Raw genomic sequence first — 17,552 nt, 5'->3', positions numbered from 1 at the left:
ACAAGTAGGGATAGATATAAAGCTTTTGACATGAATAAGAGGGTGGCTTGATATGAAATTTAATTAATTTGTACATTAATAATATAGTAAATGATTTAATGAGATATTCCATGGATTTGATATGGAAGAGATTTTTCATAGAATGAGAGAGGGGGAGTAGAACAAGAGGCCATCACTGGAAACTGTATAAAGAGGATGTGAACAAAGAAGTGAGTAGAAGGTTCTTTGCATAGAGAGTTGTTGGTGAATGGAATGCATTGCCTGAGTGTGTTGTGAATGTAGACACATATTGAATCATTTTAAGGCATGGTTGGATGAGCATTGTGTGCAATAGTGTGTACCTCTCACGATGAATCTCTAACTCCATGGAGGTCGGATGATAATAATAATATTTAGTTATATTCTAATGATACAAACTGGTAAACCATAGTTAATACATATGATGTGGAACTTCTGCAGAATGATTTAAATAAATAGAGTGAGTGTATGTAACAGATATTGGTTTGATCAGTCTAGTAAAGTGTAAAATTATGTACTTTGATGTTACATCAATGGAACTGCACAAAAATTTATGAGACTAGAGATTTGGAAGTGAAGGTGAACAGTAAAGTTAATTTTCAGTAAGCAAAATAGCTCAAAAAGATCATATCCTGTTTAAAAAATACATTGATAAGGAAATACAAAGGTTATTATCTCTCTTTACAAGTATTTGATATGATCATACTGTGCACAGATTTGGTTGCTTGAGTTTTTCGGGTTTAGGAACTGGTGGAGAGGATCCAGAGGTGATTGACTAAGATGGCAGGTCTGTTTAGTGTGCTGGTTACAATGTTTAGTTGATAAGCAGTAATGAACAGATATTATTATCATCTCGGGCAACTCCAAGGAGTCGACAGACTCATCGAGGGAGACCCTAACATCATGTCAAGAACAACTATTCGACATTCACACAGTATCTATCATACCTCGCCTTGAACTCATTCACGGTCATAGCACCCACAACAGACTCTGGCAGCTTATTCCACTCATTCACCACTCTCCAAGTAAAAAACCCTAGTTCTAACATCCCTGCTAACCACACTCTTGCCCAGCTTCCATGTATGGCCCCTGGTCCTCCAACCACCAGTCGTATTCTCAAAAATATCTTCTGGATTAATCCTATAGAAACCCTTCAGTAATTTGAATGTCTCAATCATACACCCCTTGTCCGCCTATCAACCAATTTTTGCAACCCACAAATCCTCAACCTGTTCTCATAAGGTTCATTCCACAGACCTGCTATCATCTTGGTCACTCGTCTCTGGATTCTCTCCATCTCCTCCCCATCAAGAAGAAACCCTGGCACCCATATCTGGGCACAGTAGTCTATATTGAGCTCTATATCGAGCCTTGATAAGACGGGGGTCTTATCAAGGCTCGATATAGAGGAACAATAACTTGTTTGTCTCTGCTTGTTAAAGTATTTTTCAGCAACCAAGTGATTTGATGAGCTGATTTGGCCACTTTTGCAATGTGCCCCCTAAACTTCAACTCTCTATCCACCAACATTCCCAAATCCCTGGCCTCATCAATCTCCTGGAGTACAGTTCCACCAATGTGATATACTGCTGCTAATCTTTTCACTCCAAAATGCATAACCCTTACACTTGCCACATTAAATTGACATCCATTTTCCCTAGCCCAGTCCTCCAAACCATCCAAATCATCCTGCAAAATGTTGACATCCTGTGCACTCACAATTGCTCTACCCAACTTTGCATCATCAGCAAACAAGTGAACACTTCCTCTCAGATCCTTTCCTATATCGTTAATGAACAAATTGAAAAGTAGTGGTCCAAGAACAGAACCCTGCGGCACACCACTAGTCACAAGCCGTCTTTTGGACTCCACTCCTGAATAAACCACTCTCTGGTATCTCTCCATCAACCACCCTCCTATCCATCTCACCAACCCTATATATATATCCCCCATCTGCTCCAGTTTACTGATTAGAGTTCCATGCGGTATCCTGTCAAAGGCCTTGGCAAGGTCCAGTAGAATCACTGTAAACCCATTACCCTTATCCAATTCAGCCGTCACTGTGTTATAAAACGTGAGCAAGTTACTGAGGCATGATCTACCCTTCACAAAACCATGTTGTCCCCCATACAGTATCCCATTTTCATCTATCCATTCCTGTATTCTTCTCTTGACTAATTTCTACAAGACCTTGACGACAATTCCTGATATGCTAATCGGTCAGTAATTTACAACAGCAGTCTTGGAACCTCCTTTATGCAGTGGAACTATTTTCCCCTTTTTTTCACCCCCTCGGGACTAACCCAGACCCGAGACTCAAATTAAACAAAATGGTCAAGGATACTGACAGTTCTTTAGCCGCTTCACGTACTACACGAGCTGGTATACCATCCAATCCCACAGATGTATTGACATTGAGGTTTTGCAATAGACTACTGACCTCCACTTCATTCACCACAATTCCCATATAATGTATTGGTTCATTCATTTCTGCAATGTCACCACCTGGAAGATATATTCTTGCAAAGTGCTTGCTCAGTAATTCAACTATATCAACTGATTTGGTTACGTCCCTACCATCGGGCATTCTTTAAAATCATTCTGTCATATACATTTTTTTCTTTTACTTGCAACATATCGAAAAAACTGTTTGGGATTCTCTTTAACCTGCCTGGCTAATGTTCTTACATAATCTGTTTTTGCTTTTCTTACCACACTCGTTACCCTTCTGACGTGCGCTTTATACCGTTCATGTGCCTGCAGGTCACCTTTCTCCTTAAATTCCCTTGATAGTTGTTTCTTTTTTTTTTTTTTGGAGCTCAAGCTTAATGGTGTTATTCATCCATTTAACCCCTACATGATTTATTATTCAGACTCTAGGTATACAGTCAGCCATTGCTTCATGCAAACACTTCTTAACTGCCTCCCATGCACTATCAACTTCTAAACATATAAGGTGCTAAGGGGATTTTATAGGAGAGATAAAAAATTTTTCAGTACAAGACAAGAAGAGGGAAAATGAGAAGGGATCACACCTTGAAATATTGTGTTGGATTGTCACTAGCAAGATGTGATAATTAGTGTTTTTGCTTGGATAGTGCCAGCCAGAGACCGCCATGAGTGTTTTGTCAGTTTCTGAGTTCAAGAAGCATGATAAGTATTGTGTGGGCTTCTTGTGTTCAGTTTTCATATTACTTTTATATACCCAATAATAATATAGTGAAAGAAGTTTGATAAAGGTAGAAAGAAGTATTGAAGTTTGCTTGGATAATAAATTTTTTTGTACTATCCAATATCCGTTTTGTTTTTCCTCTCTCTCTCTCTTTCTGTAGGTTTTATGCAGCAGAAATTGCAATCGGATTATATTTTCTACATAGCAGAGGAATTATTTATAGGTAAGTGTAGTTAGCTCTTAATTAATCTTAGTTGAGTTCATTCATCCAATTAGTTTACTTACCGTTCAAAAATAAATATGACCTATGTAGTTTTTTTTTGAAATTGGAGTACACACAGATGTATTTCTGTGAAAGTGGAATAAAGTACAGCTGATGAAAGAAAGCAAATGACACTTTGGAAGTGAAGGAAAGTAGGAATGAGGGAACAAATGACAGATCAGGAAATAGTGTATGATAGAGATCGATGGGTAAAAAGGGAGATGTGCTATTGATGATAGAAAAAGAGATATGTCTGTACAAAATAGAGATGGAAGGGGGAAACAGTGGTAATAATTTTGAAGTAGTATGGTCTGAGATAGAGGTGAACAGAATGAAATACTTTGTCGGATGTTGCTATAGACCTGGTAATGTGGAGGATAGTGACCAAGCGAATGTATAAACAAATTAGCCAAGGAAACAGGAAATGGGTGATCATTATGAATGATTTAATTACGGTAATTTAGACTGAAATGATGAGATTATTATTACCCCAAGACCTCATGGAGTCAAAGACTCATCTGAGAGATAGCAACTGAAAGTAAAGAAAATCAGTTCCTTGAGTTTTTGAGAGACAACTGCCTCAGTTGTCCCTCAAAAACTCAAGGGCACACAAGGATTTAAGGGCTTTGGATTTGATCATCTCATCAGAGGATGTTATTATAAATAAGGTATAAATTCTCCCTCCAGTTGTTGACCATGAAGTGACTACCTAGGTTGTTGCCAGCCATGTGAGGACTTCTGTGAGGAAAAGGTATATGTGGAACTACAAGGCTGGTGTTGAGAAGCTCAGGAAATAGTTTGTAAGTGGTTGCATAGAATGAGGAGTTTGGTGGAAAGGAGTGTAAAGCTGCTTGGGTGATATTCAAGAACTATCTAGTAGAAGCAATGTCTATATATTCCGAAGGTCAGAAGGTTAAATAAGATAGGTGTGAAATGGATGAATAAGCATGCAATTCAGAGAAAAAAGGCATTATGGAGGTGACATAATGAAAATAATCAATTCCATGAGGAATGAATACAAAGAACAGGCAAGGAGGGTGACTGGGTTGGTAAGAGTAGCAAAAGTTCAGTATAAGCAGCACTTAGCTAATGAATAAAAAAAAAAAAATTAAAAAAATTCCTAGGGAGTTGTTTGATATGTAGCCAGCAAAAATAAGAATGATTATGGTAGGTAGAATGATACTGATTGGAGAAAATGGTATAAGCACTGCTGCAGGGAATATAGTTGGGATATTTAACGAGTACTTTCATCCTTATGAATGCGACAACAGGGAGAGCTTGAGAGCAGTGGATAAAGAGGAGCAGAGACTGACTGTGAGTGAGGAAGAGTTATATGGGGAATTAAGCAAACATGATATTAATAAGGCTATGGGACTTGATGATATATTATGACTTATTTTGAAATAATATGCCAGGGAATTGACATCTGCCTTGACATATTTGTTTAATATGAGTCTTACATTGGGTGACGTTCCTAAGAAGTGAAAGGAAGGCAAGATTGTTCTGCTTCATGAAGGAGGTGACATAATTCAAGCATCAAATTATAGGCCAGTCTGTGCATTAATTGTTGTGGTTAAAGTGGTTGGAAAGGTTGGTTATAATCAGGATTTAGAAATGGGTTGACAGCAATGATATTATCTTTGATGGACAACACGGATTTGCTAAGGGGAGTCATGTTTTTAGTAATCTACTTACTTATTACAATAAGGTGAGAGCAGTATTGGATATGGGAGATGGATGCACAGTAGTAGTATGTTTAGACTTTGCAAAGGCTTTTGATGGATTACTGCATGATAAGTTTATAGTAAACTAGAGAACACAAAGATCTTATAGGAAGACTTGAATAGACTGAGTGAATGGACACAGGAGTTGGGAATGCCAGTTCAGTGTTGTGAAAATGTAAGGCTTTAAAATTTGGAAAACAAAGATTGGATGTATAATTTACTCTTGTTAGGGATATATTTTTGGAGGTGGAGTAAATAAAATAAAGTAAATGAAGGGGTTAGATGTTAGAATAGTGCATTGGATTGGAGATTGGCTGCCTGAAAGGTATCAACAAGTTGTGTATGGGAGAGCAACATCCCAGAAGAGGAAAATCACTAGTGGTGTGCCTCAGTGATGTGTTTTACGACCATTGATGTTTAGCCTATTTGTTAATGATATTGGGAAAGATTTGAATGGGAATATACAGCTCTTTTAATATGATGCAAAGTTGCGACTAACTGTGAGGAGTAGAGCAGATGTTGTGATCTTATAGGAAGACTTGAATAGACTGAGTGAATGGACACAGGAGTTGGGAATGCCAGTTCAGTGTTGTGAAAATGTAAGGCTTTAAAATTTGGAAAACAAAGATTGGATGTATAATTTACTCTTGTTAGGGATATATTTTTGGAGGTGGAGTAAATAACAGATCTTGGGATGATGGTGGATAAGGATCTGAAATTTAGAGGACATATTGCCAAAATTTCGAAGACAACACAACAATTTCTGGGAACAATGCATAGGACACTGACTTTGTAGAAGCAAGGAGATTCTGGTTCCATTATATGGGGCTCTGATTAGGCCACACATGGACTACTGTGCACAGATTTGGTCATGTGGTTTTCAAAAGGATGAAGAGATGTTTTAGATGACCCAGTGGAGATTGACCAAAATATCTTCTGATCTCCGGAATAGTGAATATGAAGAAAGGAATATGAGATGATAGAATTGACAGTCTATAGGAGGAGGGATGATACAATAGAGACACACAAGTTAGTAAGGATTGTTATAGGATTGACATTGAAGAGGTTTTTCATAAAATGATGGGAGATTGGGAAAGAACAAGAGGTCATCCCTGGAAGCTGTATAACAGTGTGTGAGCAAGAGAGTAAGAAGCAGGTGTTTTGCTTAGAGAGTTGTAAATGATTGGAATGCATTGCCTGAGAGTATGGTGTCTGCATAGAATTTGAATGATGAGCTGTATGACAAAATTTTGACATATGCATGACAAAACTCACCTCCTAACTGATATCCTAGGACTCCATGAAGTCTTAGGATAATAATAATAGTTTAATTGCCATAATGCAAGACTTAAGACATGAGTTAATCAGAATGAGAAGTGAGATGAGAAGCTTGACGGATAAGAATGAAAGAGAATAGAATAAAGTGCAAAAAAATGGCGGACGATGAAAATTTTAAGTGGAGGTGCTACATATACAAAAAAAAAAAAAAAAAAAAAAAAAAAAAAACACTTCTTTTTCCTAATCAGTAATGAATTTATTAATAAATAAATTTACATATTAAAAATTGCTTTATTAAAAATATTTCATCCTCATCACGAACAAACACCAATCATAAAAGTTTCGTATCAATAACAATGACAAGTGCAAACGAATATCGGCGTTAGATCACAGTGCATTTGTTTCGTGTAATGATAATTGAAAAAATATAATTCTTTTCATATTTTCAACAGTGACACTCGTCATAATTCAGCCTTGTATCTATAATAAATAAATAATTATATGTTATTTTAACAAAATAAAATAAGATTTACAAAAAAGTAGTTCACGACGAACACGCGCCAATAATAAACGTTTCATATTTCACAAGAATAACAAGCGCAGGCATAAGATACACTGTTCTGTATCTTATGCCTGCGCAAGTGTATCTACGTCATTAGATCACAGTGTATCTAATGACGTAACATGCAACGACAGTAAACGAATGTCGGCGTTAGATCGCAGTGCATTTGTTTCGTGTAACGATAATTGAAAAAAATATTATTCTTTTCATATTTTCAACAGTGACACTCATCATAATTCAGCCTTGTATCTATAATAAATGAATAATTATATGTTATTTTAACAAAATAAAATAAGATTTACAAAAAATAGTTCACCAGGCACACGCACCAATAATAAATGTTTCTTATCTCACAGAAATAAGGCACGTAACCATACTAAAAATACACTGCTGTTTGAGCAGTTACAGTTGGGAATGACATAAAGTGCAATGACAAGAGCAAACGAATATCGGCGTTAGATCGCAGTTCATGTATTTCATAATCTAAAGCGTTAATCGAACAATTCTAATTATTAACTATTCAATCAATGTGAAAACATAAGCTGTAACCTTTAACATGTTGTACTGCATTTATATGATGTTGTAAGCATTTTTATTATTTATAAACACAAACAAAATTTAATTTTTCCATTTTTTCCTTGGGGGTGCTGCAGTGTCGCAGTGCTTATGTACGCGCCTCCACTGGTGCAAAAGAATAAGATGAAAGAAAGCATAGAAAAAGATGTGGCAAATGGCTCAATACCATATCTTGTTTACCATATCTCTAATAATTATTAGAGATATGGTAAACAAGATGTGTTGGATACAATTTAATGTGTTGGATAGAAGATGCAGATGAGCAAGCAAGTTAGTGATGGTTGTTAGAAGAAATTACTTGGTTAGACGTATGGAATGAGAAGAGAATATCAGGAGATTGGTGAGGAGAAAATAAAATAATAGTATGGTTGGAAAGATAGTCATTGTGTTGCTAATATATGATGGTGACAAGTTGACGAAGAGTGCAGGAATCATTAATAGTATGTTGCCAGATCTATATGTGGAGAAGGGAGTGGAGTTTAAGTCTGTCAGAGGCATTTGAGGGAAGGATAGATTTGTACAAAAGTGATGAGTTGCATTTAAATGGATTTGGTGTGGGGCACCAAGACAGACTATTGCTACAAGGAGGTACAATCAGTGATGTGAGCAAGAGAGCAGAGAAAGTAAGAAGTGAAGCTTAAATCAGGAGACAGGAACTGGTGAGACTGAAGCGGTTATAAATTGGAATAGCAGGAGTGTGAGAGTTAATGAACAGAGAAGAAGAATACAGGTGGACAGTGAAATTGGGGTTTGACTTTGCCAATTCTAATGAGTTCTATCTCTTATACTACTATTATTCATTCAATACCCATCCTAGCCTTTATCTGCCTCTCAGCCTCAAAATTTTATGTGTATCCACAGAAATTAAAAAGTTAATTATCATAAGCTAAAACATTTAAACTGACATGATATTTCTTTATAATTAAAAACTAATATTAGCTTTTGTTACTAATTTGGCTTCTCTATAAAAAATAAAGTTCATCCTCAGTGTTATGTATAGATATCATTAAAACATTATTCCCCATGCATAGTTGTTTAAAATTAAAATTTATACTTTTTGAATAACTAATGTATATTTAACTATTGGAGCAATTTAAAAAGCTTCACAAAATCATAAGTTCTTAACTTTCTTTTCTGAAGTTTACAGAGCATATTGCAAGTGTTGCAAAGACTGCACATCACATTTCCTCTATGATAAGAAGTACACTAACTTATACAGGCAAGGAGGTGTTTGGGCCACTGTATAAAGCACTGGTCAAACCACACTTGGACTGTTGTACTCTGATTTGTACCCTGTACCCTGTTGTACCCTGGTTTTCATAATGATATGGAAACATTGGAGAGAGTCCATATACGAGTGACCAAAACAATATCAGGGCTCTGAAGTGTTGGCTATGAAGAGGGGTTAAAGAAATATGGATTACAGAGTTTAGTGAACAGGAGGAAAAGAGGTGATATGACAAAGGTGTTTAAATTAGTGAGAGAATTTTATCGGATTAATCCAGAGTGAATTATAAAAAGCATAGAAAGTGAGAGGGCAATAGCCAGTGGCCATCCCTAGAAGTTATGTAAGAGGGTGTGAAGAGTAGATTTTTACATGAAGAATTGTGTGTGAATGGAACACATTATCAAAATATCTTGTTAATGCAGAGTGTTAAGGATTTTAAGATTCAGTATGATAAATATGTTGTCGGTTGAATGAACCTCCCATGATGAGTGTGCTGACTCCATGGTGGGTGTGATGATAATAATAATTCATCTACTTATATTGTTCAATAATAGCTGTTACTGTAAGAAATTAAATAAAGATGACTTATATGGTGTAATGACAATGGATATGAAAGAATTACTGAAAGAAGCAAAAAAGAAGACTGATAGAGTTAAGATGGCAAATTTGTTGCCATTGTGTTATATATCATCATCATCATCATCATGGATTTAGGCCTAGCATGGCCTGTTCCAGCCTTAGAAGTCATCGTTTAAGAGGACGTCCTGGTTTTCTTTTTCCTAATGGCTTGTTTTGGTAATCTTTCTGTTTTCATTCTTTGAACGTGTTCCATCCATTTATGTTTTTATTTTTTTATTTTTTCTATTACTGGTTCTTGCTTTAATTCTTTCATAATTTCTTCATTTCTTTTGTGATCAAAGGTATACTTTGCAGTTTTTCTCATAAACTTCATTTCTGCTGTTGTTAATCTTTGTTTGTCTTTTTGTTTTATTGTCCAGATTTTGCTTCCATAGCTTCCAGATTTTGCTTCCATCATGGTAGGGCTAATGTATTGTATACTTTTAGTCTGGCTTGTTTTTGAACTAGGTTTGGTTTAAATATAGAATTAATTACACCTGTTATTTTTAAATATTTTGCAATTTTTACGTTTATATCTTTTTCATTTTCATATGTGATCATACATCCTAGGTAGTTAAATAATTCACCTGTTCTAAGATCTTGTTATCTATCACTATTTTAGTTCTTGCTGGATCTTGTCCTTTAAAGGCCACCATAGTTTTTGATTTTTTTGTTGATATTATCATACCATAATCTTTGGATATCTCATTTAGATCTAAAATAGCTTTCTGTAGTTTATCTTCAGAATTTGTAATTATTATTTGGTCATCAGCAAAGAGGAGAGTGTTTAAGTTTACTGTAGGAGAAAGTTTAATTCCTTGATGTAAATTTTTATTCCATTTTATTATTATTTCATTTAAGTAGATATTAAAAAGAGTTGCTGAGAGGGGACATCCCTGTCGGACCCCCCTTGGTTTATCTCTCTCCTATATGATAGCTCGTGATTTAATCTTATTTGTATTTGATTATTTTCATATATACTTGTGATAGCGTTTAGGATATTATTTGGTATTTGTCTTTCTTTTAATATGTTAAATAATATGTTTCTTTTAACTTTGTCAAATGCTTTTTCAAAGTCAATAAATGCAATATGTGTTTTTAAATTGTATTCTCTTCTTTTCTCTATTATTAATTTTAGGCAAAAGGCCAGGTCCATACATGATCGTCCTTTTCTAAATGCATTCTGTACTTCTAAAATAAAGTTTTTGGAATATTTCATTAGTTTGCTATTTAAGATTCTGCTATATATTTTGTAACAGGAATTTAGTATACTGATACCTCTATAGTTTTTAAGGTGATCTCTGTTACCTTTTTTAAAGATAGGAATCACAATTGCTTTTTTCCATTCTACTGGGGGGGATACCAGTTGAATAAATTTTATTTAAAAATAAGAGTCTTTCTTTGAATCTTGTTCCTGCGTATTTATATAGTTCTGAACCTAGCTTATCTTCTCCAGGTGATTTTCCGTTTCTTGTTTCTTTCAGGCTGATTTCTAATTCTTCTTTAGTTATTTCCTTTTCATTTTCATTAATTGTTTGCCAGTTGTCTTTTTTAAAATATTTGTGTGTCCACAATTCTGTGTAGTAATTTAGAAATTCTTCTAATTTCAATTCAGTGTTTAATTTTATGTTTTCTTTGGTATCTGCATTTAAGTGTTTCAAAATTTTATATACATTTGGTCTTATTTTATATAAATCATGTTCTAAATCAGAAACAAATTTGTTCCATGATTCTCTGTCTTTTTCTGACTTCTCTTTCAGCTATGGCTCTTATTCTTTTATATTCTATTTCATCTTCTAATCTTTTACTGCTTAACCATTTGTGATGGGCTTCTTTTTTCTTTTTGATTATTTCTTTCATTGTATCATCCCAGATCTTCAGTTTTTTCCTTTTATTGAATTTTTTAGTCTTTCCTAAGCTTTCATTTGCTGCTGCATTTAGTATCATTTTTATATTAAGCCATTCTATTTCTATTTCTTCATTTTGTTTTATTTTGTCTAGATATTGGTTAATTCTTTGTTCATATAGCCATTGTACATTTGTGTCATTCAATAGTCTAGTATATAAACAAATGTTTCAATTTTTTTTCTGTTCTTGTTACTTGTAGCCATTTAGGTGGTAATCTTAATTTTATTTTAACAAGGAAGTGGTCACTGCTTATTTCATATCCTCTGTGAACTCTAACATCTAGTGAAAATTTTGATGTCTTTTCATTTAGTATAAAGTAATCTAATATTGATTTCCATCCTCTTGCTGCCCAAGTATATTTATGTATGTCTTTATGTTTATAGAAGGAATTCATTATTTTTAGGTTATTATAAACTACAAAGTCAATCAATTTTTTACCATTCCTATTTAGAGTATGTTCTCCATGTATTCCTATATTATTATTAATTTTCGTGTTTCCAATTCTTGCATTTAAGTCTCCTGCTAAAATTATGTAATCATTTTTATTTATTATATATGTTTTGTAGCTGATTATAAAAATCAATATTATCTTGTTCTCTTCCCTCTTCTGGGGCATATAAACCAATTATTGTTAAATAGCCTCTATCTATTTTTATTCTAGCTTCTATTATTCTTTCATTCCATAATTTATAATGTTTTAACTGTTTTGAAAGGGAGTTATGAATCCAGATCATGACTCCTGCTTGTGCTCTTTGGTCTCTGTCAACTCCACTGTATATCACATTAAAATTTTCAGTTCTCATGGTTCCTTTTAATTTCTTTTTGTTTCAGTTATTACTATTATTTTAAAATTTCTTTCATGTAATAATTGGTCTAATTCTATTTCTTTATATGCTATTCCTCTTACATTCCAGTTTGCCATGTGTATTATATTTTGTCGTTTCCATTTTTGTTTTACCTTTTCCATTCCAGGGTCGTTTCCTATAGATTCAATCCGATTATCTTTTTCTGTCAGCTTACTAGTAGAATTATGTTCTCCATGTCAGGGGACTAGCCTGACGATGGAATAGTTCAGTGGTAGGGCTGCTACCTTAAGGCTTCTGACCTAGCCTTCTTCTGAATTTAAACCCATAGGAGGAATAGGGGGAAAGAGTAGATTATAGAAGAATTACAGTAAGGTTTATAAGAAAGGGCACAGTTGTAAGGCCAGAAATGAAAAGACCCCATGGCCCTCGAGTACTCTAATAGCATAGGGGTCATAAAATAAGAAGAGTTGGCTAATAAGGCCTTATAGGAAAGATTAAAGTAAGTGGATCTTCCTCAGAGTAGTAGAAGGAGAGGAGATAGATCCAGCTAGAGGGGTCCATGGGAGTGCTGCTTCCCTTACAATCAAGATGATTGGCCCTGTTGGTCCTTATTCAGTATATTTGGACCATCCCACCATATACACACGCATGCACACACACATGGTGGGCTCCCCTATCCGCCACCCAGGGGATGCGCTCTCTAGTCTTAGTGTAATGACAGTGGATATGAAAGAATTACTGAAAGAAGCAAAAAAGAGGACTGATAGAGTTAAGATGGCATTGCCATTGTGTTATATATGAGCTAACTAATAAGAAGGACAGTGGTTGTAAATGAATCAATCAATGTGTAGATATGCAAAAGGATTGGTGGTACAGCTTGTGGATATATGGAGTGAATTCAAAAGTCCAAAAGGATTATCATCATCGTTGAGGAAGACCATACATCACACTGCAGATATCTTAAACTCATTCACACTAGATACACTCACCACTTCAATAAGCAAACTGTTCCACTCACTGTGAGAGAAAAATCAAACTCACCTCTTTCTTAATTGCACACAAACTCACTTCCATGGCTGCTCCTTGTCTCTTCCTCTATCTCTCTACCTTTCATATAACAAAACATTCCACTAACAAGTATCCTATAACACTCTTTCAGAAGTTTATAGACCTCACTTCTATCATATCATCTCACCTTCTCTATTTCTCATCTTTTAACTCTTCCTTGCATCCCCTCCACAGCTTGTTCATTCCCTTAGAACTCAGGAGACCAAATCTTTGTACAGTAGTTAATGTGCAGTAATATCACAACCTTGTAAAGAGGCAAAATGACTTCCTTATCCTTACACATCAGTGTTTGTTTCAACATCGCAATTATCTTCTTAGTTTTATTCGTAATTTTTGCTATGTGCTTTGAACTTTAACTTCATATCTGCCATAACTGGTAATAGAATTTGAATTATCTAAGATCCTTAACCTCAGTTTCTCTAAGTATAATCCTGCCAATATAATATGCCATTGGAAATATCATCACACCGAAGTGTATTACTTTACACTTGCTAACACTGAATTGATAGCTATTATCTTCTGCACAGTTCCAGCCTGTTCAAGTTATTCTATAAGTGCTGCATATCAGTTAGCAACCCAGATTGGCCTGCCTATCTTTGCATTATCAGCAGAAATTGAGGATTTTCTGTTAGGTCCTTCCCAGTATCATTAATGTATAGATTGAACAACAATAGCCTAAGGACTGATCCCTGGGATATACTACTGGTCATCTTTAAATCTGGCAAATTCACATCATCCATAAAGGGAGGTCATGTTTTAGTAATCTACTTTACTTATTTATTACAATAAAGTGACTGCTTCCTTGGACAGAGGAGAAGGATACACAGTAATATACTTAGATTTTGCAAAGGCTTTTGATAGAGTACCTCAAGATGAATTGATAGTCAAACTAGAGCAGATGGGGGTTGGATATTAGATTAGTGCATTGGATTGGAGACTGGCTATCTGATAGGTATCAACAAGTTGTGTATGGGGGAGCGATATCCAGGAAAAGGAAAGTCATTAGTGGAGTGCCTCAGGGGTCTGTTTGGGGGCCATTACTGTTAAACTTGTATATTAACAATATAGGTGAAGATTTGGATGGAGATATTCAGTTGTCTGCAGATGATGCAAAGTTGGGGCGAACCATGAAGAGTAGTAGTAAAGATGTTGTGGCCTTACAAGAAGACTTGAATAAATTGAGTGATTGGGCAAGCAAATGGAGATGTGAGTTCAGTGTTGCAAAATGTAAGGTTTTAAAATTTGGAAAACAAAGATGAGATGCAGAATTTATGCTTGGTGAGGATATATTGTTGGAGGTTGAAGAAATAGGAGATCTGGGGGTGATAGTGGATAAGGATCTGAAATTTAGGGGACACATAGCCAAAATTGTGACGACAACACAAAGGCTTCTGGGAATGATGTGGAGGACACTGCCGTGTAGAAGTAGGGAGATTCTTGTTCCATTGTATAAGGCTTTAATTAGGCCACACATGGACTATTGTGCCCAGATTTGGTCACCGGGTTTTCAGAAGGATGAAGAGATGTTGGAAAGAGTCCAAAGGCAATTGACTAAGGTAGTTTCTGACGTTCGAATATGAGGAAAGATTGAGAAGATGTAATTTGCAGAGTCTGGTGGACAGGAGGAAGAGGAACGATATGATAGAGACTTATAAGTTCATAAGGGGTTGTTATAGGATCAATGCTGGAGAAGTTCTACAGAAAATAGTGGAAGATTGGCAGAGAACCAGAGGTCATCCCTGGAAACTGTATAAAGAGAGTGTGAGTAGGGGAGTGAGGGGCAGGTTTTTTTTGTGCAGATTATGGTGTCTGCAAGGAGTTTGAATGTGTTCAAGGCACGGTATGATGAGCTGTGTGTGCGATAAAAGGACCTCCCAGATGAGTCTTTGACTCCATGAGGTCTTGGGGTAATAATAATAATATATATCCAAGTTCTGTTGTATAAGTGCTATTAGGCCTAATTTGGATTTCTCTGCACATATCTGTTCACCTGGCTATATTGGTGCTAATAGAGGGCATGCAGGGGCAAGTAACTAAGACTCTCAGGACTCTGGGATATTGAATATGAGGACAGATTAAAAAAATGTGGTCTTCAGAATTGGTGACTAGGAGGGGGAGCATTGATATGATTGAGACATATAATTTGGTAAGAGGAGCTTATCAGATAGATACAGGGGAATTATTGCATAGAATAATGGGTGATGCAAGTATGAGAGGTCATCCTTGGAAATTGTACAAAGCTCATGTGTGAGTGAGAAAGTGAAAAGATTTTTTGCTTGGTTGGTGGTTAATGAGTGGAATGCACTCAGAGTGAGTGCTTCAGCTTTGAATGCCTTCAGGGAAAGTATGATGGTTATTGTGGTCTCTGAGAAATCAGCCTCCTGCGATGATTCTTCTGACTCCATGGACGCTTGGAAGTAATAATACCAACTACTTTTGGGAAACTGTCCATCAGCCACCCACTTATCTAAGTCAATAGTTCATATTGCAATCCTATATCCTCCAATTTATGAAACAGCCTTTCATGTGATATATATGAGTGAATGATTACACTTTAATGGAGTTGGAGTTAGGTGTTTGGACAAAGTGTTGCTCAGTGAAATTGTAGAACTAACAAATCAGAAAAACCAGAGGTATTTGGGGAGGGGGGGGGGTGTCACACGAGTGCATGTACAGTAATCCTTTAGACCAGTGGTTCTCAAAGGGTGTGCCCTAGAAGATTTCCGGGTGCGCCCTGTGGTATTCCAGAGAAATATGTGTCCAGATATAAAAATAAATATAGTTACTCTATTATACCTTTTCATTACGGATATACCGCTCTTTTTGTCAACACACATCATTATTATGTTAATTAACAGCGGTTTTTCTTGCAAAGAGAATAAGAATATGGTTTATTCTTGTTGTGTATATTACTTATTTTAAAAGTGTTGGAAGTGGATGTTATGTGTATATTACTTATTTTCAGATAAATATACCCAAATAAAATGGATAGATTTCTCAAAAAGAGGCGTGATATTGAAGAATCAGATTCTGGAAGTGAGCAAAAGTTAAGTGCAAGTAAGAAAGCAAAATTGCAGTCTACTCGCAAATATAATGAAAGTTATTTAAGCTTTCGTTTCACTTGGACCGGAAGTGAAGATCATCCTTTGCTGCTATGTTTAGTATGTGGATGTAAAAAATGGCAAATGAATCATTGCTTCCTAGTAAATTGAGTAAACATTTTAAAACTATACACTCTAATTTACAAAATAAATCTAATTTTTTTCAAGAGATTGTCTGAACAGCAAACAAAAGCACCAAATTCTTTTAAAAGTATAATGACTGTTTCTGATAAAGCTCAAATCGCTTCTTATCAAGTCTCAGAACTGATAGCAAAAAATATGAAAGATCATACTTTAGGTGAGTCACTTATTTTGCCTGCATGCAAAAAAATGGTTCCTCCGATACAGTTCACAGGCATATTATAGAAATGTCTTCTGATATCGAGAAAAATGTATGCAGTAATAAACTTCAGTATTCAAATTTTGCATTGCAAGTTGATGAGTCAACAGACATTACCAACAAGGCGCAACTCTTAGCATTCGTCCGTTTTATTAATGAAGATCAAATAGTAAATCCGTTTCTTTTTTGCAAAGAATTAAGTGTGTCTACAAAAGGTGAGGACGTTTTTAACATTTTGAATAGCTATCTTGATAAATGGCAGTTAACATGGAAGTGTAGGCATTTGTACAGATGGAGCCCCTTCCATGGTAGGCTGTGTTAAGGGCCTTACATCTTTTGTAAAAAAAACAAAATGAGAATGTTATCGTAACTCGCTGCTTTCTTCATAGGGAGGCCTTGATGGCAAAAACATTGGCAGAAAAATTAAGAGAAGTTTTAGATCAAGTTGTTCAGATGGTAAACTTTATTAAAACAAGACCTGTCAAATCGCGTTTATTCGAAAAGCTTTGTATCGATATGGATTCACAACACAGACAGCTGCTTTTACACACTGAGGTGAGGTGGCTATCAAGGGAGAAAGTACTTACCCATGTACACAAGCTACGACAAGAATTTCTTGTGTTTTTTGAAGAGATGAAACAATTACATTTTTGTCACCTCCTTCGGTGCGAATTTTGGATTGCCAGGTTACAGTATTTGGCCGATATATTTCAGCAGCTCAGTATTTTGAATACTAGCATGCAAGGGAAAGAAGAAAATATTCTCACATCCACTGACAAAATGAAAGCGTTTCAGAGAAAACTACAGATTTGGAAAAGAAAAGCTGTTGAAGGTAATTTGGAAATGTTTCCATTGGTAAGTAACACTTGCATAAATGAAACATTTCCAATA

The 17,552-nt window shown here is 35.5% G+C and overlaps 1 protein-coding gene across 1 annotated transcript in view; it reads left to right on the top strand.

Moving 5' to 3' along the window:
• LOC150109061 (protein kinase C, brain isozyme-like) overlaps positions 1-17,552 on the top strand; it is a 689,445-nt gene that overhangs the window by 432,159 nt on the left and 239,734 nt on the right. The window contains exon 11 of the mRNA XM_090405188.1: positions 3,351-3,413. Within this exon, the coding sequence (XP_090261314.1) occupies positions 3,351-3,413 (63 nt within the window). The remainder of the gene's footprint in view (positions 1-3,350; positions 3,414-17,552) is intronic.

The sequence above is a fragment of the Typopeltis vanoorti genome, chromosome 2, assembly GCF_054136105.1.
Source record: "Typopeltis vanoorti isolate ZY-2024b chromosome 2, IOZ_Tvanoo_1.0, whole genome shotgun sequence".
In the NCBI taxonomy this organism is placed as follows: domain Eukaryota; kingdom Metazoa; phylum Arthropoda; class Arachnida; order Uropygi; family Thelyphonidae; genus Typopeltis; species Typopeltis vanoorti.
The sequence above is the reverse complement of the archived record's forward strand: the minus strand, read 5'-3'. Positions and strand labels throughout refer to the sequence as shown.